A 22,046-nucleotide genomic window follows, 5' to 3' on the forward strand; every position below is an offset into this window, starting at 1 on the left:
ACTGCAGCAGCTGGTAGCTAATAAGACATGAGCGGGTTCTACCAACATCGACAGCAAACTTGAGTAAATATGCTGCTCGTATCTGTGACTCTGACGCTAGCATCATTTGCCGCTTGAATTTCACGGCTAATGTGAAGTTTTGTGATTATTACAGGGACTGTTGAACTCAGAACTGTGTTAGTCTATGAAGAAGGTACTTACTTGAAGCAAAGATAACTATCGATGGACACTCAGAATTGAAGAACAAATTCTTCAACATAGCACTGAACAGTGAGATGTTGAGACTACTTAACTGGCTGCTTGTTCCCTAGTTATTGATTGTGCACTTTTTCTATGGTTATGCCGCATTGTGGTTTGGGTCGGTATGGATTGGGTGGGAATGGATTGCTTTCATCCTGGTTCAGCTCTGCGTTCCCATGGATTTTGCCCAGGTTTTCATTTTGGCCGTGGGTGATTTGTCGTTTTTGGTAACAACACTCACTTACGATAATGGCTGCTGTTGCAAGCCAATTCAGATTTGGAATTTGGAAAATCGTTAAAATCACTCCCATTCAAAGAACAGACTACATGGTTGTGTCACAGGTTTGGGCAACCTTTTCTGCAACCCAAGTGAGATGTACCTAAAAGAATTATCTGGGTTGCGTTTATATATATATATATATATATATATATATATATTTTTTTTTTTTTTTTTTTTTTTTTTTTTTATATTATATTTAAAAAATTCTTATGGGGTGTGATATGGTTCTCAGCATGCATTTCCTGATGCCACTGCAGTCCTGCCCCCCCTCTCCCTTATAACACTTGGCCTACATTATTCCAAGCAGTGACTGCGATGGAAAACTAACCCAAATTCAGAATTGACAATGACCTCAATCTGCTATAAGTATATTCTGGTATGTTGACTCTCTGTTGAAGCGTGTGCGCTCATTCCTCAGGGCGAGTGACATCTCACGCTGGGGAGACTGAATTCTTCCCTGACCTCGTTTTGACCCAATCATCACTATGTGTGTTCATCAGTGCACACTGGCCGGAATTGAATACATATATCGGCCTGATTACGCATGGCTTTTCCTGCTTGACATGGGCTATTAGTATTCTAGTGTCTTTTATGTTATCCTGATGATGTGTTTAGTTCTTTAATCATAGTTGTCACAGATCTTGCTTGAGTCCCCTAGTTGATGATGTGATGTCCTTTTGCAGGACCTGACGGTGTTGGAGTAATTTTGCAAAAATAATGGGCGATTTGACCAGATGAATGAGTCCACCAAGCTCTCAATATTTTGGGGGGGCTTGTGGAACAGTTGATATTAGAATACTCAGTCTTGAAACAAGTTGTTTCCAGGTTACAGGGAAGTTGTCTGACTTTACAAAATTAGATTTTCTCTCTAAAACCTTTTTACGTGTCTAGTCATTGGACTGGCCATCCAATAGTTGGGTGCTCAATCTCTATTGACATCGTGGTGTCCTCAGTCAAGACCTACTCTACGCAACTGCAGCCTCCCTTGTTACCTTGACCTGGTAGTGTCCTCGTTGCTATACAAGTGACCAGTGAACCGTTTTATAGGAGTGGAGCAGAGATTGTGGTCTAATTGGTTTTCATCATAGCCGATCATGTATGCTCAAAGAGCCTGGGTGGACAACTCAAGAAACTTATAAAACTAGAAAAGAACCGAGAACAACAAAAGAGATTGTTTGTCATTCATAGTCTACGCTGCTGGTCTTTGTTGTGTTATCAAATGTGGGGTTGGTATTTTTGCGAGGTTATGTATTAGATCCCAAACTTTATACTGAATGTCATACTGAATGTTTTTTTTTTCCCATTTTTGATGTTGAATATAAAAATGGAAAAAATAACCCTGTTAACCCCAGAAGGCTTAAACTGTCAAACTGGGAACCTGCTCCATACCTACTGTCCAATATAGAACAACCACAACTTATTGCTGTGAACACGCAAAATTAAGTGCAACAAAACTCACAAGCCGCTGCACTAACATGACACAACCTGATGACATAACCCACAGAACAAACACCACATTGTCTTGGCCCGCCACTCGTCAGACATCTCTCACACAAATAACAGACTGCGCAAGTAATTCAGAATAAGGCAGCAACAAGAATGTGAAATTTGTGAAAGTGTCGCAAGCAAAAGGTTTTTATTTCACAAAAATCAGTCAACAAAATAAAGTATATTGAAACCAAATCAGTCGGCTCCAACCAGCTATGAGAGAGAAGAATAAATGATAGAATAAAGAGAGGGGAGATTAACCATTTAGAATATGTGTTTGATGTCTTTCAGAAGTTGGAATGTCAGTCTAAAATTACTTTGGAATAGGAAAGAAATAAGTGTGTCTATATTCTTCTGTTAGCATAAAACAAACTGCACTTTGAAAAGTCCTAAAATTTGATTGATGTTTCCATTTTGCTACTTGTAATCAAGATCCTTCAAGAGGAAGGAATGACAAGGGAGAAGGCCCAAGTACTGATGGCCAGTGGGCGCCTCTTTTGTGCCCCATCACCACCAACTTGGCGCCTCATGCATTTTTTCTGAGAGACCTATTGCAAAATCATTTTGAACCTACACCGTAGCTGGTAAAGATCTGGCAGATTTTTCAAAACATTTTTATGACAACGACAAACACATTGTGATTAGCTGACATGTACCTCATCGTTGTCAGACTAGGAACTTGCTAGGACAGGGATGATAGTGAAAAGCTTTTTCATTGATGTTGACTTGTTTCACTATAAATGAATATATGCATCTTTTGTGGTGCGCAACTGTCAGTTCCTCCAAATAATTCCCTGATGCAACTACTAATGGAATTTCAACCAATCCCCACGAGGCACGGTTCAATCCGCGGAACTTTTTCATAAATTCCTCCAATCACTTTGGTCTCCTTTCACCCACCCCTCTACACGTCATCACATTCACTACTTCATTGTTGAGATGGAGTCATATGTCAAAATCCTCACATTTGACTACAAATATTACCATGAAGGTTCACGATTCAGACATCAGCGATTCTTAAATGTCCAAATTCCAAGACTTAATATGTACAGCATAGTAGATGGAACTAAGGAACAAATGTGCAGTGTGCAATCACCCAAACATAATCTGTGGAATTTCAAATTTTTTTATATATGTATTTCTTTCTTTTGCATGTACATGAAAGTTTTTTTTTTTTTTTTAATGATCACTACAATACTTTCACTGAGACTGAAAAAAGAAATAATTTGGTTCACGTGAGCAAGCAATAAAATGATTTAAACATTGTGAGTTCAGCGTTCCATTCCATGATCAAAATTAAACGTGTGTTTCTGTTGATATAACTTAATTTCGATTATAGTTTCAATAAGACTATGTGAGCAGCAAATTACTCTCTTACAAATGAAACACCTTATCCATTCCCCATGCCACAGACAGCACAATTCAGTGAGATGTAACAACATAACACACATCTTGACCCTGACAATGAGGAGAACTGAATCATTAGTCTCATGCATTTGCCTACTCAACATATCATACTATTCCATACTGGGCGGCTAATGCATGAAGGCAGTGCCTTTGAGATAAACTCTTGAGAGGGCAGGACATGCGAGACGCAGAAGCAAGAAATAAGATGAGGTTTCAGTGAATTAGTTGTCCAAACACAGCAGACAGTGCCATCTGGTGGCCTCTGAAAATCAGGACACTGTTTCATGAAACCTCATCAACCATTCAATATTGTGTCATGAATTCTAATCTTTCTCTTCCTTGTGTTTTAAGTTTGCTGTGTTGCTCATATTGTTGCCATAATTACTTACCACCCCATTCTTGTACAGGTTATATCAAGTGTAATCAATGTTATGTTCAGAATCGTTGCATCTGTGATGTATTTGTCTGCAGTGTTCCTGAAGAGCCACGTGAGTCTGGAGTCAGTGGATCCTCAATTCACCATTAGGAGGAAGATGGAGCAGCTGAGGGAAGAGGTGGCTCTTATGGACCAGCTCCGCAATGTGAGTCAACATCATAAATGGTGCGAAAAAGTGCTTACCCTCTTTCTACTTTCTTTTTTTTTTTCCTTGTTTATCGTACTTAAATGTTTTTGATTATCAAACAGTTAAGTTAGTCGAACATACAGTATCACAAGTAAAATGCAGTTGACTGAAACTTCATTAGGGAAAAAAATGAAACTGATGTGCCCCAGATGGCTTTAGTGGCTCTGTGGAGGAACTTTGGTCCTCCTTTGTGGTTTAGCCATATTGGAGGGTTTTTTCATGTCATAGAATCTCAATAGGCCAGGAGATGTACTGGCCGTAATGATTTGGATTGTTGTCCTGCTTCAGAAGAACAAAGAACAACAAAGAGTAGAAGGAGTGGCCATTGTAGATCAAGACATAGCAGGGATTAGTAAGGCTGAAGTGAGAAGGGCATTGAAGAGGATGAAGGGTGGAAAAGCAGTGGGTCCTGATGATATACCTGTGGAGGTGTGGAAGTGTTTAGGAGGTGGCAGTAGACTTTTTGGCTAGAACATTTAACAAGGTCTTTGAGAGTGAGTAGATTGGAGGAAGGAATGGAGGGAAAGTGTGCTGGTGCCCATCTTCAAGAGTGTTGTGGCAACTATCGAGGGATAAAGTGAGCCATTGATGAGCCACACGATGAAGTTGTGGGAAAGAGTAGTGGAAAGTAGACTGAGGGCAGAAGATAGCATATGTGAGAAACAGTTAGGCTTCATGCCAAAAAAAGAGCACCACAGATGCAGTGTTTGCTTTTTAGGATGTTCATGGAGAAGTACATGGAAGGTCAGAAGGAGCTCCATTGTGTCTTTGTGGACCTGGAGAAAGCGTACGACAGAGTGCCAAGAGAAGAGTTGTGGTATTGTATGAGGAAGTCTGGAGTGGCAGAGACGTATGTTCGAGTGGTGCAGGACATGTATGCCAGGTGTAAGACAGTGGTGAGGCGTGCTACAGGTGTAGCAGAGGTGTTCAAGGTGGAGGTGGGACTGTACCATCTGTTTGCAGATGACATTGTGATCTGTGGTGATAGCAGGGAGCAAGTGGAAGATAAGCTAGAGAGGTGGAGGTTTGCCTGAGAAAGGAGAGGAATGAAGGTTAGCAATGTTTTGTGGTTTGGAAACAGTGGCACTGAGGAAAAGACAGGAGTCAGAGCTGGAGGTAGCAGAGATGAAGATGCTGAGGTTCTCTCTGGGAGTGAGCAGGTTGGAAAGGAGCAGGATCCAGTATATCAGAGGAACAGCACATGGTGTTTAGGAGACAAAGTCAGAGAGGCTAGATTGAGATGGTTTGGACATGTACAGGGGAGAGATACAGGTGGTTCATTAGTCGGATGTTGAAGTTGGAACTGGCAGAAAGTCGAGAGGAAGGCCAAAGAGGAGATTTATGGACATGGTGAAGGAGGACATGAAGTTTATAGGTTTGAGAGAAGAGGAAGCAGAGGACATGGTGAGATGGAGGAATATGATCCGCTGTGGCGATCCCTGAAGGGAGAAGCTGAAAGAACAAGAAGAAGAATTAAGTCCTGCTGCAGGACCCAAGTTTGCTTCAACTTGAGCAGCAAACTGATGGCCAGGCATTTTCCTTCAGAATTCAGTAGGAGACATCAGAATTCATGTTTCCATTTATTGCAGCAAGGTATTTAAGCTCCTGAGCAGCCGAAGACCATTATATTACCACCTCCAAATTTTACTGTTGCTATGATGTTCTTCCTGAGATGGTCGATGTGGTTTACAGCAGTGACATGAACAAACATTCTGGAGGGCTGTGAGCCTCAAGCCAGTCGAAGAAGGTTGTTCTTAATTATGATGGCAAGCGAGAAAAGTATATCTTTATGAAACTCAACATGCTGTCGACCCAATTCAAATGATATTGTATGGCCTTACATAAGCCATTGCCACAACTTATATATGACTAATTAACGATAATAGAAATATGGAGCAGGTTTTGAAACACATCAATGGTCATCCAGTCCTAAGATTCATTACAAACCAGTCAGTACCGCATCAGCATAATCTTCACATTTGTGTGTCCACAGATAATAGAGAGCAGGTTAAAGGTGGTGCTTCCTGAAGATCTGGGCTCCTCTCTCATGGACGGAGTTGTCCTCTGCCACCTGGCCAACCATATCCAGCCTAGATCAATCGCTAGCATCCATGTGCCCTCCCCTGCCGTTGTGGGTATACATGAGGCATTAAGACAATGCAAGGAATATTAAGAGGCAACCTTTTAAACATTTTGTTTGCAGCCCAAACTCAGCATGGCCAAGTGCCGGAGGAACGTGGAAAACTTCTTGGATGCCTGCAGGAAGATTGGCGTGGAGGAGGTAAAACCTGCACATTGCTCCTCTTATTTACATCTCGTGTTGTTATGGCATCTTGACTGCCACCCATTTGATGCTCCTGATTGAAATGGAAAGCAGAAGGTTTCACATCTGTTATGTAAGATCTTATTGGTCAATCCCTCTGTTTTTGAGTCTATATTCAAAACTGAGCGAGCAGTTTGAGATTTGATTTTTACTTAAAATGTGAGTGATAATTTGAACTAGGCGTGAGGCGATACGGGTAACTTGCGATTCAAGCCTCTGGCTATATTATATTATATATGGCTCACGATCACAATAATATCACGATACATGATATCGGCCATATCTGATGTATTGCAAGAAATTTCATCAACGATATGTCATGAAGTATGTGACTGTAGCAGAAAAAATACCCTTAAAGACATCTGTAATGATGCATTGTCCATGTACAAAGAAAACTGAACTCAAAGCATAGATTATTTGCATTTGCACAAGCAATGTACAGCTGGACAAATTAAAGTGCATGAACATTAATAACATGATAAAAGTGAGTAGCAATGGTTCTCCCATCTGTTGAGTCCATTTTTGCTAACATCATGGTGCTAGTGTGATAGTTGCCCATATCTCTTCACTCATCAAGCGTTGGTTTTGAGTTTGTTGATGTTTTTTTTGACATTTCGCATTCACAACATGCCCTAACCAAATAATGAATCAAATCATATGTGCGCTGCTTCACAAGTGTCACGTAGTAACAGCACTCAGGCTACCTTATTTACACTATATTACACACTGTATTTGCTCATCCATCCAAATGATCAGAATCAGGTGTCCTAATCACTTGGCCTGGCTACATGAGTATAAAATCAAGCACCTAGGCATGCAGGCTGTTTTGACAAACATTTGTGAAAGAAATGGCCGCTCTCAGAAGCTCAGTGAATTCCTGCGTGGAACTATCATCGGACGCCAACAACAGCAATTGAGCTACGAAGTGGAAGTGCCATGTAAACTGATGGATTGCAGAGTCAATTGCTACAGAGCTCCAAACTTCATGTGGCCTTCAGATTAGCCCAAGTCCAGTACACAGAGAGCTTCATGGAACAGGTTTCCATGGCCGAGCAGCTGTATCCAAGCCATAAATCACCAAGTGCAATGCAAAGCACCGGAGGCAGTGGTGTAAAGCGCACCACCACTGGACTATAGAGCAGTGGAGATGCCTTCTCTCGAGTGATGAATCAAGGTTTTCCTTCTGACGAGTCAGGGTTTGGAGGTTGCCAGGAGAATGTTACATTTCGGACTGCATTGTGCCAAATGTGAAATTTGGTGGAGGAGGAATTATGGTGTGGGGTTGTTTTTCAGGAGTTGGGCTTGGGATACCAAAACATTTTTGACATTTCCATGCTCCCAACCTTGTGAGAACAGTCTGGACATGACTGTGCACCAGTGCACAAAGCAAGGTCCATAAAGACATGGATGACAGAGTCTGGTGTGGATGAAATTGACCGAGTCCTGACCTGAACTCAATGCTTTGAGATGAATTAGAGTGGAGACTGAGAGCCTGGCCTTCTCAACCAACATTGGCCCGTGACCTCACCAATGCCCTTTTTGAAGAATGATGAAAAATTCCTCTACACACACTCCTCAACCTTGTGGACAGTCTTTACAGAAGTGTTGAAGCTCTTGTGGGTTAGGAATGCGATGGTGCTTTACTTCATGTGTGAGTCAAGGCAGTTGAGCAAATGCTTTTGGTAATATAGTGTATATCAAGGCAACTAACAGGCAGATGTTGATCATCTTAATTCTGAGTTTATTTTTTGTTTTTTAACATCTCGAGTTCAAGGTATGATCTCATCAAATTCTATCTATCAATCCGTATTTAATCCCCGTCTGAGCCCTTTTCATTATCCTTTAGGTTTCCTAGTGATGGTAGCCATTAGCAGCGCCAGTGATTTTAAAGTGACAGCAGAATACGCGAGAGGTGGAGCAGTTTCTCATTCCTCACCAGGCAATGTATTGATGGAGTGTGACATACATAACATAAGATTCAGAGCGAACAGGCAAACTAGGATATGTTCTTGAACAGAAAATACAGAGTTTTAATGAACAATTCAAAGTGCTGGGTAATGTGTGTTGCAATAAAATACCAATATTTGCTGTCAGTGTACCATATTATTTATACAGTACAATATACCATTAGTTTGAACATAAATTTTATTCCAGCAAACAAAAGAGTTGTTTGATCAAACAAAAACCTGTTCTGTGCCCAATAAATGTCGACAGTCCATGAGTATCAATAAAGTTTTGAAGTTCGCCTTTAGCTCTGAGGTGCAGACAGTCTTTGGCGTCATGGGTCTGACAAGACTTCCTCCATCGTTCTGTCGTCTAAGTGTGTGTAATGAAATTAGAGCCGCATCAGGTTTAAAAACAGCTGGAAGTTGCGCATTTGACCGGCTTCTTCGCTGTGAGACTGTGGGAAGAGGAGCGCCGCGCACCACAGCAGCACTGCTTTGACTGACAGACAGTGCAACAACATACTGTAGCTCTATACTACAGTATAGTGCATAGAGAGAATGTCAGCGAATCCATGTGATCTCCTCACGTTGGTTGCCCGTCAACACGTTCAAATTGTCACGGTTTAATGTCATCATCTCGCCCACCTCTATCTCCGCACAAATGAGGTGAAATTGGACCATTTGGCCATGGCACACCTGATGGTCTCTCACGGCACACTCGTGTACCGTGGCACCCCAGTTGAAAAGCGCTGCCATACTCAATGCTCGCTCAGTTTTGTGACACAAAAATAACACCATTGACCCTTAAAATAGACGTTTCAGAACCAGCGAACAAAATAACCCTCGTGGAGAGCATCCACAAGGGTGGATTAACATGTTGAGCTCAGAATGAAGCGGTTGGCTTTCCAAAAATGATCATCCAAAAATGATTCATTTTGCTATTCTTTGTCAACAATTACAGTCTTTTAGTGACCTCCAACATGATGGACGTATGTGTGTGTGCTACACATGTGATTATTGTGTATTATGTAATTATTAATTATTGTGTATAATTATACACCTGCAAATGTTTTACATGGATTTTCAATTTTGTTCTGTAGTGTCATTGTTCTGCTTACCAGCAACAGTGACAATTCCAAGTGCGTTTGTGTTCAAGCATATCTACCATAGTGAGGTCCAATTTTGGACCACTGTGAGGCCCTTTTGCCGAACCCCACAAGGTTAAAAATCAATTTGAGGATGAGGGCTTCAAAATAACTGGGTCACTATAGTTGAGTTTAAGTTTGGTTAAGAGTCCTGGTTAAGTTTATCCATTTGTTTTGAACGGTTACGTTAACAATGAGAGGCTAGGAAAAGCATTATGCCAATGAGCAGACCCCACAACGATAGTGTGACAAACCTGTGCGTGTGCGTGTGTGTGCTTGTTTATCTTACATCTGCATTTGTCTCTATACTTATATATATGCAATGCTGTTTTGTCCTGCTTTGCTTTGATTGCTGGATTCTGCACTCATTGGCACCTATGAGGTCTTCAGTCAAGACTGTGGATAACAGTCTTGAAACCTACTGTAGTTACTTTGGGTTTCCACAAGTGGGTCCCAAACTCTTTTCATTGTCGTATTTTTCATAATTGTGAAAAGAGGACAGTGTGTTCAGTAAGAGCTTAGCAGGATTTTGAGAATCTAAATATAAACCAATTGCATCTGAGTCTTTACCCGTCATTTTTTAAAGTTGCTTTTTGATATCAGTCTATTTTCTGGTGTCATTTATCTGTATAGCACCTCTTGGAAACCCACAATAACACATATTATGATATCTACAGAGGGAATAGCAAGCGTGCTCCAAAATGTTTCTGGCAAATAACAACAAAGCTTTTGGCTGGCTGACTCCCATCTGCAAGTATCTCTCCACATGCTAACATGCTTCAGTTGATTTACGCTCTTACACAGGTAAACATGCTTCCCCTGGTTAAGTAGACTAATGCACATCAGCTCAGCAGCATACTTCCTGCAGGTCTAACTGTGAAGCTTCAGCACGTCTGAACTTCACTGTCTTGTTAGCTTGCTTCCCTTTCGTATGAGTCCCTGCTTGTGTCCCACCCTGCTTACTGGCTTGCAGCACATTTTGGTGACACCTGTGTGACACGTTACTTTTGCATTTATTGGCTAACCTTCCAACTTTTGTCTCTCTCCTGAATGCGGCTGGACCATGTGTTCTTTCTTGTTTTTCTTTCTCGTTTTAACCCTTTCAACATTGATATTTACCACCCTGCCCCTTTATCATATGTGGGCTCAGTTGTCCCTCTGCTCCCCCCTTGACATCCTTGCGCGTCGTTTGCAGCCTCTCCTCACCACAGTGCGGCTACTGGTTAGCTTTGACGGTACCAACACGGTCAAGAAAATGGACAAATGCCTAGCCACTTCTTCTGAATATTCTAAGTCCCTTTCATTGTTGTCCGTGGCAACTCAGACAACCCCAGCCCCAGCCTGGCAGATGTGGGAGCTTGTGGGCTCAAGTCTTGTTCATATCCTTTGTCTAGTTTTGCTTTTTGTGATCTATAGTTGGAGTGAAAAGAGATAATCATATTTATGAGTAACTATCCATCAGAAGACCTTCACATATTTATGTTGCCACTTCAAGTCATGGGATTATGATCTAATGAGTTTGGCTCTTGTGGAACAATGACTGTCCCTGTAGCCTATCTTGAGACGAGGGCATGTGAATGTGAACCCAAAGCAGTTACTTACGAGGCTGTAGTAGTGATGACCGCTATTAAATTGTAGAGTAGTACAATAGTGCATCCACTAGCATCATCATTGTTGGGTTATTGGTCTGAAGCAGCCAGCTGTTTGTCTGGAAAAGATGTCAGCACTATAATTAAGAAATTAGTCATCATTCCAGAAAGAAGATTGGAAACATATTTTTGGTTAGATTCCATGGCACAATTTGCTTATCTAAACTAAATGTTAATTTTACAGTCTGTTCAGGGGCTTCAGAATGATACTGGAACCTCAGTGTGACACTATTGTACTACTTCTTTCAAAGATCATGTCCAACTTTTCTCACTCATGTGCTGTAAATGTTTACTTGTCGGCCTCTTGCTCTGCAGTATCTGTAAGTGCCACATGATGAGGTCCACAGTTTTAACCATGTGTAGTCATATGATAATGAGCTTTGCTGCCTTTCAGCACCATAATACGTTTGTTAAACTGCAACCTATAAGGCACATTGGTGGCACTTCCTGCACCATCTTGGAATGATCTATCTACACTACACCCATTTGAGATGATACATTACAGTACGAGCACCGCAGAATAGAATATCCACACTTGATCATGTATAAACATGGGCAGAGACACAAATGTAGTTGGCTAACAACAATTCGGAAGATGTTGCATTCAATGCATGCCAATGAAAATGACTTTTTGGCAGAACTTTTGAGTTTGGGTCTCCTCTGGCAGACTTACAGAGTCAAGGAGCCCTGACAGGTTCTGTCACATCTGGATTTCAATCTAGACTTGACGACAACTACCAGAAACCTACCTGAGGGTCTAATGGTCCTGGCTGCCTTCAAGGCAATAAGCATTTCTTCAATGTAATTGGGGGCCAAACCATGAGTGTTTGGACCTCTACATTGGAGAGACAAAGATACATAAACGCTCAGTTGGTGCAACGTCTTCCGTACAAAACTCTGCAGCCCATTTAGACCTCGATGACAAGCGACTCTTTTTAAAGGCAGCAATGTCCACATTTGAAACATTTTGACACCATCTCGCATCTCAAGGCAGATCAACTTAGAGCAGTTGCCTAATTACACCGAATGACAGCCCTAATAATATTGTTGATCTAACTTTTGACAAAAAAGGACTTGTTTACAGAAAAAATACTTTTTGTACAAATATTTTGCAAAGTTTAGTCATCATATTGGTTTGGTTCTTCCCAAATTCATTGGTGAACTTTTGAAAGTACTTTCAAGACTAAAGCTCTGGTTAACTGGTTTGACAATAGTTATGGTCATGAGCTGCTCTGAAATCTCAGTCCTTTTTTTGTCTGCTCCCCCTCCCTACTCATGCAGTGTGCTGGACCATTGTCTTTGTAATATGCTGGCTCGATGCTACCACACTCAGCCTGCTGGAGCAGTTTAGAGGAAAATTAAGCAAGTGGTGAAAATGTGTTGAAATCAAAATAAAACTTTTAAAACGACAATTTGTTTTTTGCCAAGCTTATGTAGCAACATTGTTGTCAGCTGTTGTTTTTGGACCCAGAAGGCGAAATGTCCAATGTGAATTATTTAATGCCTTGAAAGTTTGCATTACATCATGTAAGGCTTGATTTCTCGATGACTTTGCACAAACCCACCTGAATAGAAGTGCCATTGTTCATGTGTATCTGAAAGTTGTGATGTCACATATTCGAGGAACTCACGTGAAGTTTCTTCCCCTGATCATTCAGATTGAGATGAAAGGGTAGCACAAGAGTAGAACTGCAAAAAACTAAAAAACACATTAACCTCATGATGTGGCACTTAAACATAGAAGTCATAAATGGTGTCAGGCAATTAAAAGTGACCTTAGCATTGTTTTCTGTAATCTAACTGTTATCTATAATATATGGTCTGTCAATAAAGCTGTAAAGAGAAATAACATGATGAGATTATATTATTGTATTATACATACTATAACCGCAACTGAAGGCCGCAAAACCGGAACAATAGGACAAACACGCAAACAAAAAGTAGGCGGATTAATACATTGCCAAAAACCAGGCCCTGTATTTGCCATTATAAATCACGCAGAATGAAGAATGGGTGGATTAAGCTGGTTTTTTTCTAGATGAAGCTGCTGCTGTGTGTAAACAGTGACAGCACCCCTAAAGTCAGCATCTCAGTCAGGTTGTGTAAGGCGTGGTTTTGCTGTAACACTAAATACTGTTGAACTGCCACTGCAGCCAGTGAAGTGCCTCACACGCATGTAATGTAGTGCAAGATCTTTAGGAAACTTAAATACACGCACACCAATTCTGTGAACGATAAAGCTAAACATCTTCATTGCAGTCACAGCTGCATTGCATAGACTCATGGATTTATTGAGTCTATGTTAAAGGGGACCACGCTTGGTAACCCACAGTGATGGAGTTGTCAGCAGTGTTAGCAAGATGAAACATCACCATAACTACTTTAAAGGTGTGAAAGGACCATGCTCATCCATTTCTGAGTAATTCCCCCGGAAGTGAGCAGGGTTTTCTGTTTCATGGTGCAGGATGCAGCAAACCTCTCTGTCAGTTGCTGAAGCACAGATACTACACAGAAATCACCGCCTGGACAACCAATTGGATGTTGTATCATTCCTTGATGTTAAGTGTAACTGTGACTTCCAGAAAACATTGTTTTTCACACGCTTCACACACAGGGGGCAGGCAAAGAATCGTTGAAAAATAGGAAAAAGATTATATACAGTAGTTAAGTTTCATCAAGTTTGTTTCATCGCCTTCGCTCTTTTTACATGTGACCGACAATTCAATCGTAACTTTTTTAGTGAAAGTTAAATATTGGATTTTGGTGGAAATTGCCACATTTTAGATTGTTGCTGATCAGCTGTACTAAACCACTATACACATGTTTATAGTGCCACATCCATGCTAGCCCCTTTAATAAATTACTACGACAGTAATTATGTTCTCATCTGTAAACACTGTTTGAGGGCAGACTGAACAACACCACTCAAGCTTTTTTTTCACTGGTTTTGGTAAAATGGCTTCTCAAAACGGACCCAGGTCATGATGTTAATGGTTCCTGGCACAAAGTAAACCATACCATATTCCCATTGCCTGTTTGTGTTGAAAATAAAATACAGTAAAAATGACGTCAATATAAGCAGAGGCCTTTAGGAAGAGGACACAACCTCTCTTCAACAGACAAGTGAGCTCCTTTAGTCTGCATGGATTCTGGAGCATCTGTACCTGGGTCATGGCTGGGCGTGGAGTGGTCTCTCAGAGGTAAAACCTTGTTCTGACCGGAACTCGCGCTGACGTTCGTAAAGCTACAGAGCAGAGCTCAGAGCAGGTTCATTCCAACCAGATTCAGACGCAACTACCCGAAAATGAATACTAAATTGGGATACCAGTGTCCAAGGTACGGTAACAAGTCCACAGGATTGGGGGAGAGGAGCAGCGAAGAGCAGGCAACAGACACACTGCGAAACAAGGAGATCAATCAGAAAACTCACAATCTCAAAGTGCATGGAAAACATCCACGGTTAACAGAAGTATCATCCACAATACGAGTACGGGCACGGAGGGTCATACCAGGGCCGGGAAAAACAATAAACTGATGCCGGTTGTCTTCTGGCAGGCGTTCAAGTAGTGAGTTAGTAGTTAAGGAGCAGGACGTTGTCCATAAAAATGAGAAAAAACGGAGGGGCTTGTGACATTTTTTTTAAAACAATGCACATGACGATGATTTCATAAAGGCTGGACTTATTTCATACTTATTTCTCATTGACCATAAGAACGAGTGTAGTATTCAGCATTCTTCAACAGATGTTGAGGACAGAATCATCGCACATTACCTTTAACATGAATACATGTTGGCTCTTTACCGTTTCATACCGCTGTTCGCTCCGGGTTGCCCCGTCCATCTGACGTTGGATAGTATTACATTAGTATTACAGTTAATACTTTGGATACTCCATGATACTTCCACAGACATTTTTATTAATTGTTGGGGCCAAATATGCCAGATTTTGCGGCAGAATAAGAAAAAAGATTCTATGAAAGTTTTGGTCATTTGGTCATGTAGCTGGAATTAGTTTCTGTGATTTGATTTGGGACCTTTAATATTTACTTGAAGGGTTTCGTAACTTTATTCAAGGAACATTTCCCCTGCAGTTGGTTGAAAGATCTGTGTCATTCTAGCAGGAGTACATACAAAGGAGTTGCTAGCTGTGAACCTACGTCAACACAAAAACTATCGTCTTCCTTAACTGTCAAATACATAATTTTTTTTGTCCTTTGACAAAAAAAGTTCTTCACACTCTGTGTATCCCCCGCCATTGCAGGATTGCATGCTTTTGATGTCAGAGGAGAACAATGTCACATGGTTGTCTTATTTCGCTGCAAGTCATTTGAATTAGTGAGATGTAACTGTGATTTGTATGGTTTAGCGTTTAATTTTACTAATAAACACATTCTTGAATAAATCATGACCGGTGTGGTTGTTTCACTGCCATACTCTTGACCCTTTGAAGACTATCATATTGACACATTGATGATGAAAATAAACATATAGACTCCCACCTTTACCAATGCCAAAAGTGTGGAATAAAGATTGAATTCAGTGTTGTGTTTTTGCAGGTATCTGTTCATCGATGAAACAGGATTGAACAATTGTAAGCAACGATAACAATCATTATATTGATAGAATTGATAATAGACTGATAGATAGGTTATTCTAATATTAATATTAATGTCAACAAAATGACCCCCTGCTCACTCTGTGGCGGTGACGTTGTTAACTCTGGTGCATCACAATTAACAAAACCTAACAGTAGCCAAATTGTGAGAAGCAGCATCACTGAATTAAACCAACAAGCCAAGCAGAAAATATGAAGCCTGGCGTAGTTACTACTTTGCACAGGCAGATGGCAAACTGCTTTATCTTCAATCTGAGCAATGTGTGGCCATGTTTATATGATTGTGAATAAAGATTGAAAACTTCCCCCAGTCAATGAGTCAAGGGTGTTTGTAGTTTTGTAGTAAGAACGTAACAGAATCCAGGGGCCTCATATATCAACCATGCGTGCATACAGACGTGCATGTCGCATGCGTGCCAACATTCCCACGCAAAGTATGGCATTCATCAATGTGTACTTCTGCGTAGTAACAGAAACGTATTTTGTTCACATCAGTTGCATGACCGCCATTTACCTGTAGAAGGGGATGAGTACAAGTGACACACATTCACATTCATAAAGCCTATTGTCGGGCGGTTTTTGAGTGTCCCAGACTTCGGACAAATCGGAGATTTATTTGCTCCTGATTTCGAACGAACTCGAACGTCTGTGTAGCATCAAAGAGTGGGGTGGGGGGTTGCGGTCTCTGTGTGGGATCAGCTGTATCTTCAGTATCACCCTCAAAATACAGGCATCCTGTGGTAGAAAAAAACCCCCACAAATGTATAACACATTTTACCCACTGGTGAAAAAAAGAAGGTTTTTAAATTTTGGATATTTCTACACTTGGAATAGCATCAAGTATGTGTAATAGATTGAATGAGTGTTTATTTCAGTTCCTTCTACATTGTAAATGTGTTACATGACAAGTTATAAGATAGTCTTCGTAATTGTTACATTTCTGGAACACATTCAGTCAATATTTCATTTTACATGATACAGGGATTGAAAAGGAGCAGGGTCAACAACAGTTCTTGTAATGTCTTCAACATATTCCCACTATCCCTATACCTTTTTTTTTTTTGGAACAGTGGTTGCACATCGTTGTGTGGCAAATTGTGTCAGTGTGAGGTCCTTTATGTGTGTGTGTGTGTGTGTGCGTGCGTGTGCGTGCGTGCGTGTGTGCGTGTGTGTGTGTGTCGAGTAGTAACTTCACAAAGGCTCAAACTCTGTATCCCTCAGTCTGATCAAAATATCATAGCTGATGCTGAAGTAATTTTGTACTTCTCGCATGTTTCATTGTTTTACCCTCAAAATACAGATTCATGAAAACTAATGAATTGAATATAAATTGAAAATTGATTTGAAAACTAAAAGTAACTAAAAGTTCTTTTTTACCTTTAGTGACACTCCAATATTTATATATTACAATAAAAATTGAACAAGACAAAGTCAAAAGTATTTATAAAAATGTTTGTAAATGTTTGGTATGTTTGGCATTTGAATGTCAGGTAAATTGTGTGGGCATCCCTGGTTTCAACAATGTACTGTATCTGTTGGCTTGTTATTGTAAATGTTTGCATGAGGAAGGCTACTCTTTTGTTGATAAAATCTTCCTTTAAGTTACACTTAGAACAGAAAAGTGTGATTATTTTGTGATTAATTGCGATTTATCTTCGACTGTAGTGTCTATATAGCCGTCAGTTGATAAACAGTTTTTGAGCTTAAGTCAAGTACATATTTGAATTTTACCATATTTATTTGTGTATTTCTATGTTTGTAATGGAAACCTTTGTTGACTGATTTTTTGCATCTGCTGCTTTGTCTGTTTTTCATCCAATATTTCTCTGCTTCTCTCTCCACTCCCTTTTTGTCTCCTTTATATTTCCCTCCACATCTTATTTTTCTACTTGTCTATCTCTACTCCTGTATGTCTCTGCGTTCCCACAGTTCAAACTCTGTCTCCCTCACCACATCCTGGAAGAAAAAGGCCTTGTGAAGGTCGGCATGACGGTGCAGGCGCTGGTGGAGCTGGCCACCTCCAAACACACTCCACCTACGAGAGAAACGCCGCCTTTGTTTGGACACCTGTCCCCCACTAAAGTTCCAGATTTTTGAGGAGCAGAGGGGGTAACTGGAACTGTGCGGGTCAGCATTGAAGGCAGCTAGAACTCAAGAGAACTGCTATCCAAATCTGAACTGTCAGGTTCCATTCACTTTCTGGGTTCATGCCAAAGGTCTTCCCAGCCCCCTACCATATTTTGTGAAGTGAAGTAGTGAAACGTGGCTCATGGGGCTTATGGTAAGTCGACAGTATCTTAGAGTAATTGAATTAAAAATATAAAATAAGCTAAAAGTGAAAATCTTCCTTAAGTCCATACAATATTTATCAGTATTAAGAGATCTAGAATGATCTTGTAATGACCATGAATATTGCAACGTTAAGCATTCTAATTTAATATCACTTTTTAAATATTGTTATTATTAATGCAATTTTAATGAAAGAGTATTTTGGCATTAAATGATTATTTTTTTATACAGAATAGAATCCAGCCCTGAATTATATTATTTGATTTGTCTGTGAAATAAAAACATTACGTCCACTTTGTTCGCCACATCAGCCAAAACGGGCCATTCTACTGTGGTGCTCCAATTGTCAATATCAGAGGACCAGAGGTTCGTTTCAGAAAGGTGGTTGCGTGAAAATCCTCAGATGGTTTGGTTTGACACTTGGTTTTTCTGTTTCATGAAGTCGAATCAGCGAACCTCTGTGTCAGTTACCAGGGCAACATATGCCTTGTACCAAACCTGGTTGCAAGCAGGTTTACTGGAGCAAAACACTGAGTTACCTCTGTCGAAGTGCAAATGTTACACAAAAATCCCAGTGTGGAGAGGATGATCATCACCCGACTGGATGTTATATCATGCCATACTAAGAACCTGGATGTGAAGCGGAACTGCCACTTCCAGAAAATGGCAAAATACTCTGATCTTCCATGTCACATGCGGCATGCAGAGGGGGCCGAACAGTAGGAAATACTAAATGATTATCTAGTTAGAGGTTTTAATTAGAGGTAACCAGCTGTTCTAAAACCACTGTGTTCCCTTCTGTGAATGCTGTTTGACGAGGACAAAATGAGCAACACCACAAGCTTGCTTGTAGTTCACTGATGTGTTTATATGTTTTTTCATATTCCATTTCAATTGCAGACAAGAAACGTGCTACTTTTTTTTCAAACGTTCACCATTGCTTGCATATGAGACCATGGGACGGGACAGATGGACATACGGACATATCACTTTGAAATAATTTTCATGGGTTGGTTAAAATGATTAGCTGTTGGTTTTACTGTATTGACATTTTTTCAACTTTGTGTTATAGAAGTAAATTAATTAGTTGCAATTTGGCAGTTTGGGGATTTTCAGTCATTAAAATTCAATTTGCGTCATAAAAACAGTAGTAATCAAGAAAGAAACTTTTTCAATTCACAATGCCAAGCTATCCAGCCGCATCAGAATTTTTCTCTACTCTCCCACTTGGACACATTTGTGCTTCCATTTTTAGTGGCCATGTTTGAAAATCATAGATTTCGCTTTAACAGTTCAGGGAAATTGGTACACAGGTGAATGTAAACAAGAACAAGAAAGTGCAAGACACATTTGGCCTGTCAGGTTTGTTCACCAGTTCAAAATTCTTGACTGTTGATGTAAGCAAATATGTTCTCCTGCTAAATTTGAAAGTATTCACTCATTTTGCATTTGAAACTGACACTGGTCTTGTGTACGGTCCTTCACCTGCTTCACAGTAAAAGGAGCAGTAAAAAATGTTGCCAATTACTGGTTCAGGTGTCATTAACAGAGTTGTCACATGCCTGACTCAAAGCAAGTAACAAACAAATCAGGAAAACAGGGGAAAACTAGTCTAGTTGACTGATGCTTGCAAGGAGCATCATTTTGAGCTAGATTAGCAGGCTGGAAATTTCAAGCAGCAGATGTTTCATTGAAGAATGGATTGTGGTCTGACCATTATGCCACGCTGAAGTCTTAACACGTTTGTAAAGCCTAACACCTAACAACGACAATAATGATAAGATTTTTGGATGAATGCATTTTTCTGGCTTGAGCACCGGGTCTGGTATCTGTTTACCTGCCTGTCACCCTCTCAAATCTCAGTCTATTGTCTACCTAGGACATCTGCAGAGGCTACACTCAGGGCTCATTTCATTTAACATGATGGTGTACAATGGTGCAAATGTACGAGGCAAAAATGTTAATTTGACAAGCGTTGATTCCTAGATGGAGTTGCCGTTTGGTGACTACTGCTCTCCATCCATCATCCGTCTATCTGAGTTGTGGGTAATGAAAATGCATGTATTCATAGAACTGAAGTTACATTCATGTAACTCCTATTTCTATGCCATACGGGCTTCTCTTATGTATTTGCAAAAACACCATATTATTTTTATTTCATTGAGAAGAACTACTTTTTTGTTATGCATGCATACGGCAGGATACATATGCGTGATTGAACCGCACATTCATTTGTTGTTGTAGCACTCTCCTTCACCAGAATAAAGGATGCAAAAGATTACCTGTGTGCGTCCTCCAAGCAATCGTGTTGAGTTGAGCATAGTCTAAGGGCTCAAAAGTGACCCACACAGCCCTCCCAGCACAACCTGCAGACTCCAGACACCAGTGAGGGATAACAGCCCTGGCAACTGGTCTGACACTACGAGCTCCAAGTAAAAATCACTTGTCCCGCAGTAATGGCTGCAGCACTACACTACAAGTATCAACGCAGAGCAAACTAGCGGTTCTTGCAGGAAACTCAGTACTCCAGACATGGGGCATGATGTTGCTACTAGTCCTCTTCATCATTTGTCGAAAGTAAGCACTGTTTAGTTGTCGGAGTGGGGCACTCTGGATCATAGTGACCACAGATAATCCTAAATTGCCCGATCTCATCCTCTCAACAACCAGACCTTGAGAGAACGTCCCAGTACAGGACAAGAGGAAATCACTCCTCCTGGATCTGGAGTCACACTGAAAATTGAAGAGGTAAAACACACTTCTGACTGATCTAACTTTGATGTGATGAGGCTCAGCAGTGTGTGGCCTCCCCGTGCCACTCCCTGCCTCCAGTGCCTGGTCATGCTCCTGATGAGGTGGATGGTCTCCTGAGGGATCTTCTGGATTCAGGCCTGAGGAACAGACAGGCCAGTCCATAGCATCAATGCCTTCGTCTTGCAGGAATTGCTGACACACTGCAACCACATGAGGTCTAGCATTGTCACTGTATCAGCATATGGTCTCAGAAGGGACCTGAGGATCTCATCTTGGGCTGTGCGGCCCTCCAAAGAAAGGGCATCTCACACCATTACTGACCCATTGCCAAAGTGGTCATGCTGGAGGATGCTGCTGGCTCTAGAACGTTCTCCACGACATCTCCAGACTCTGTCAGGTCTGTCGCGTGTCCTCAGTGTGGACCTGCTTCGATCTGTGAAGGGCACAGAGCACCAGTGGTGAATTTGCCCATTTGTTGTTCTCTGGCAAATGCAAAAAGTCCTACACAGTGCTGGGCTAGAAGCACAATCTCCACCTGTGGACGTAGGCCCTCATATCATGCTGAAGGAGGTTCTGACCGTTTGTGCAGACACATGCACATTTGTGGCCTGCAGGAGGTCATTTAGTAGTAGCAGTGCACCCCCTGGTCCTGCTTGCACAAAAGCGGAGGTAGTAGTCCTGCTGCTGGGTTGTTGCCCTTGTTTGCCCTCCTCCACATCTCCTGATGTATTGGCCTGCCTCCTGGTAGCGTCTCTGTGCTCTGGTCTCTACGCTGACAGACACCAAACAAACCACTTTTCGTCATTGGAACCGTGGTTGTGACAGTGGTTCTATTCTAAAGTGACCAAAATGTCAGCCAGACAGCATAGGAACAATGGTCTGTGGTAACCACCTGCAGAAACACTCCTTTCTTGGGGCTATCTTCTGAAATGTCTATGATTTTCACATGTTCTCTAATGCATTTGCACTGCAGCATATTAAATTAATTGGATTTCCATCCATGTTTTTTGTTTTTCTAATTTTCAAAGAGAAGTTAAAAATGAATGGAAATGCTAAAAAAATATCTATGCATGGAGGTCAATCTGTCTGCCAATTGATAGAATGAAATGATTTTTTTGATAAAAATGGCAGCAGACTAATACTAAATTGAGATATGTCTAGGAGGACAAAGAAAGGAGTTGATCTAAGAAGCTAACATAAATGCTATGCTATTCTCGATAGAAAACTGCAATAAGAAACAGAAAAACAGTTTATCAGAATGACAAAAGCAAATGGTGGAGCTGCCAG

The 22,046-nt window shown here is 41.0% G+C and overlaps 1 protein-coding gene across 6 annotated transcripts in view; it reads left to right on the forward strand.

The window, feature by feature from the left end:
* The window catches only part of lrch1 (leucine-rich repeats and calponin homology (CH) domain containing 1), a 70,032-nt gene extending 49,761 nt beyond the window's left edge, over window positions 1–20,271 (forward strand). For 4 of the 6 annotated variants that reach the window (XM_053878217.1, XM_053878215.1, XM_053878216.1 and 1 more), the window contains 4 exons: window positions 3,887–3,996; window positions 6,032–6,169; window positions 6,242–6,319; window positions 10,603–16,797. In XM_053878217.1, coding sequence (XP_053734192.1) covers window positions 3,887–3,996; window positions 6,032–6,169; window positions 6,242–6,319; window positions 10,603–10,887 — 611 coding nt within the window. In that variant the 3' untranslated portion in view covers window positions 10,888–16,797. Of the gene's footprint in view, window positions 1–3,886; window positions 4,017–6,031; window positions 6,175–6,241; window positions 6,320–10,602; window positions 16,798–17,645 lie in introns of those variants that run through there. The other 2 variants (XM_053878218.1, XM_053878221.1) reach the window with 2 other exon arrangements.
* The last annotated feature ends 1,775 nt before the right edge of the window (window positions 20,272–22,046 follow it).

The sequence above is a fragment of the Synchiropus splendidus genome, chromosome 10 (assembly GCF_027744825.2).
Source record: "Synchiropus splendidus isolate RoL2022-P1 chromosome 10, RoL_Sspl_1.0, whole genome shotgun sequence".
Classification (NCBI taxonomy): Eukaryota; Metazoa; Chordata; class Actinopteri; order Syngnathiformes; family Callionymidae; genus Synchiropus; species Synchiropus splendidus.